The sequence below is a fragment of the Bison bison genome, unplaced genomic scaffold (genome assembly GCF_000754665.1).
Source record: "Bison bison bison isolate TAMUID 2011002044 unplaced genomic scaffold, Bison_UMD1.0 scf7180017864508, whole genome shotgun sequence".
In the NCBI taxonomy this organism is placed as follows: Eukaryota; Metazoa; Chordata; class Mammalia; order Artiodactyla; family Bovidae; genus Bison; species Bison bison.
Genome location: NW_011495064.1, coordinates 965,923 through 969,578, shown reverse-complemented (window position 1 = coordinate 969,578; position 3,656 = coordinate 965,923). Strand labels below are relative to the sequence as shown.

Sequence of the window (3,656 nt, the reverse complement as noted above, 5' to 3'; positions counted from 1 at the left end):
TGCAGCACGCCAGGCCTCCCTGTCCATCACCAACTCCCAGAGTCCACTCAAACCCATGTCCATCGAGTCGATGATGCCATCCAACCATCTCATCCTCTGTCGTCCCCTTCTCCTCCTGCCCTCAATCTTTCCCAGCATCAGGGGCTTTTCAAATAAGTCAGCTCTTTGTATCAGGTGGCCAAAGTATTGGAGTTTCAGCTTTAGCATCAGTCCTTCCAATGAGCACCCAGGACTGATCTCCTTTAGGACGGACTGGTTGGACATCTTTGCAGTCCAAGAGACTGTCAAGAGTCTTCTCCAACACCACAGTTCAAAAGCATCAATTCTTCGGCACTCAGCTTTCTTTATAGTCCAACTCTCACATCCATACATGACCATTGGAAAAACCATAGCCTTGACTAGACGGACCTTTGTTGGCAAAGTAATGTCTCTGCTTTTTAATATGCTGTCTAGGTTGGTCATAACTTTCCTTCCAAGGAGTAAGTGTGTTTTAATTTCATGGCTGCAGTCATCATCTGCAGTGATTGGGTTGGGCAATTCTTTTCATTAATTCTTTTAATTGTAAATTCTTTTAACCCAGCTGTATCTGCCTGCTGGCCATGACGGAAGTTAGACCCCTCTTCCTACAGAGACTCAGCAGCAGAGGCTTATTTTTCTGATGATTACATTTCAAATGAATGGCTTTTAGGTCCCTGAGAAAGACACTCTGGTATTGTGGGAGAACCAAAGGAACACGGGTCAGAAAGAAGCTCCCACTCACCAAAACTAGAGAAAAGCCTGCGCAGCAATGAAGACCCAGCACAGCCATAAATAATTAAAAAAAAAAAAAAAGAAAGAAAGCTGGGTTTGGTTTAGTCTTCACCTTATATGTTTTATCTGACATCTCTGAGCATGTCTAGATTCCAAACACATAGCTTAAAGGAGCATGCCTCCTGCTCTGCCTACCACCCACATGGTCACTCCCATTAGCTACAGTAAGATCTAAGATGGTAAAGAACTCACCTGCAATTCAGGAGAACTGGGTTCCATCCCTGGGTCAGGAAGATCCCCTGGAGGAGGGCATGGCAACCCACTCCAGTATTCTTGCTTGGAGGATTCCATGGACAGAGGAGCCTGGTGGGCTACAGTCCATGGGGTCACAAAAGAGTCAGACACGACTGAGGGACTGAGCATTCAAATTCTAATGTAACTCCAAAATGCTAATTATTGTTACTCCAGACAAAATGTATCTGCTTTTGAAAGATTTCTAGAAATGTATCACATCCAAAAGTGGAGCATGCCTGCAGAATAACCCACCAGTGTACAACTCCTGTCCATGGCTTCATTCAACTTAGAAAAAAAGAAATGTGATTTATTTTTCAATATGTATATCCACATTTCAAATTTTAAAATCTAATTGCAATTGCTTCTAAATGCACTGTTGTAGCCATGAGTTCCGGGAAACAAACTCATTCAGGACAATGCAGATAGTGGAGTGCAGTTTATTACACCGGCGGGCCCAAGGCAGAGTCTACTCTTAGCCAAGGACCCTGACCAGTTTTTATGAAAACCTTATATACTCTAAGTGTACGTGGCCAAACCCACCTCCCCAAATTCCCTGAAACTAGTCTGAACAAAGAAAGAGAAAGATATTTTCAAAGTTAACCCGTGATTCATATGTCTTAAGCCTAGGTAGTTAACCGTGGACAATTATCAATAGGCCTGTGGTCATACCCAAATCAGCATAACAGAATTTATGATTCTATTTGGTTACACAGATAATTAGGGTATTCTTTTAGACAATGGAGAGTCTAGGTGTGAGCCCTGGGGTTCTTCCATTCACAGGGCCTGGTTTTCTAGTTGGTATGTTGTTTCCATAGATACTGGGCATATAGCTCAAAGTCCACAGTCCGGCCCAAGATGGAGTCCTGCTTTCAAGATGGAGCCTGTTCTGTCTGTTTCCTCCTACAACACTACAAAACACATTTAACCCACAGGAAGTCAGATATCCGAGAGGACCAATCAATCCATCATGGTAGTGAAAAAAACAAGGACATTTCTTCAAAACTAAGTAGCACACTAGGCCAAAATGGTCATTTAAAAATTCCTTTTCTAAAGACGGGGGCTTCCCTGATGGCTTAGTTGGTAAAGAATCCGCCTACAATTCAGAAGACTCCAGTTGGATTTCTGGGTCGGGAAGATTCCCTGGAGAAGGGAAAGGCTGAGCACTCCAGTATTCTGGCCTAGAGAATTTTATGAACTCTCCGTCCAGAAGTGTAAAGAAATATGATAGCTGTTTTATTTATAAACTATTCATATGTGTTTTGCATATAGAATAGTGATTGCTTTGATTCTTTTAGCGAGTGTTCTGTCATTATTAACCAGAGAGGTAAATTTAGGATTAAATATCAGAAAAGGCTACATGCCAAGCTATTTTTCTCAAAAAATGATTATTATTTTTTTTTAAATGTCGTCTTTCCTTTTGATTCTGCATGTTAAACGTTGTTGTGTTTGTGTTGTGGTTGGTCGCGCAGTAGTGTCAGACTCTTTTCCCGCCAGGCTCCTCTGCCCATGGGGTTCTCCAGGCAAGAACACTGGAGTGGCTGCCATGCCCTTCTCCAGGGGATCTTCCCGACCCAGGAATCGTTGTACAAGAAGAGATATTCATTACAACCTTGAAGGAGAAAGTACATTTTTCCATTACTTAAGCAACGAAGGTTTTTTCTTTTTTTAAATGACGACTCGGCAGCCGCGTGCGGATAATGGCTTTATGGGGCCCATTCGGTAGGGCACGTCTGTAACTCCCTATCTTCTGGAGGCGAAGTCTCGCAGAGAAAACCGCGAATCGCCGCGGACCGGGCCGGGAGGCGCGGAAGGACAGCGGATCCCCCGGGACGCCTCCCCCATGCTGACTACTCCAGGCGCCGCCCGGCCCCGCCATAAGAGACTGCCTCCTCCGCCACTTCGCAGGGGAAGCGGGAGAGTTCGCTCTCGAAGGTGATTGACGGGCCGCGTCCTCCAATGGCCGGCGCGCTCGGCCCCGGCGGGCTGGGCAAGGGCCGCGGCACGCGGAGGAATCTCTCCTGCCCTTTAGTCCCGGGCTAGGTGTTGCGGCAGGCGCCATTTTATCGAGCCGCCTGTCTCGGGTGCCGCCATGTTGGTGAGGAGAAATCACCGTTACGGCCACTGTCCAAATCCCCGCGTCGCTGCGCGCCGCCCGCCCGCTCCCAAGCCTCAGCCACCGGCGGCGAATAGAGACTAAAGCGGCAGCGCCGGCAGCGCGGGGCCGTGGCCCAGTGTTTGCAGTTAGAGCCCCACCTCTCTGGCGTGGTTGTTAATAGACTGGAAAGTCTGTGTCTGTGTCGCTCACTAGTAACCGTGAGTTTTTACCACTTCGTCACCTCCCGGCGGCGGCCGGGAACAGGTACCCGCAGGCGGGGCAGGGGTTCTCCCCCCGCCCCCCCCCCGCCGGCCTCGCAGACCTGCCCTCCAGCCCCGCCCCGTTCTTGACCAAACATGACAGACTCTGAACATGCAGGGCACGACAGGTCGGGAACCCTTCTTGTCTGTCGTTCTGTCGGCGGAGAGGAGGGGTCTGGGGCGGCGGGAGCGGGCCGGGGCCGCGCGCCTCCTGCATGACTTAGACGTCTCTGTGTGGCTCCATCCGTTCCCGTGAC

General features: G+C 48.6%; 1 protein-coding gene across 1 annotated transcript in view; it reads left to right on the top strand.

Moving 5' to 3' along the window:
* Positions 1-2,985: 2,985 nt before the first annotated feature.
* Positions 2,986-3,656, top strand: part of ZC3H6 (zinc finger CCCH-type containing 6) — a 72,586-nt gene continuing 71,915 nt past the window's right edge. The window contains exon 1 of the mRNA XM_010829541.1: positions 2,986-3,527. Coding sequence (XP_010827843.1) covers positions 3,496-3,527 — 32 coding nt within the window. The 5' untranslated portion in view covers positions 2,986-3,495. The remainder of the gene's footprint in view (positions 3,528-3,656) is intronic.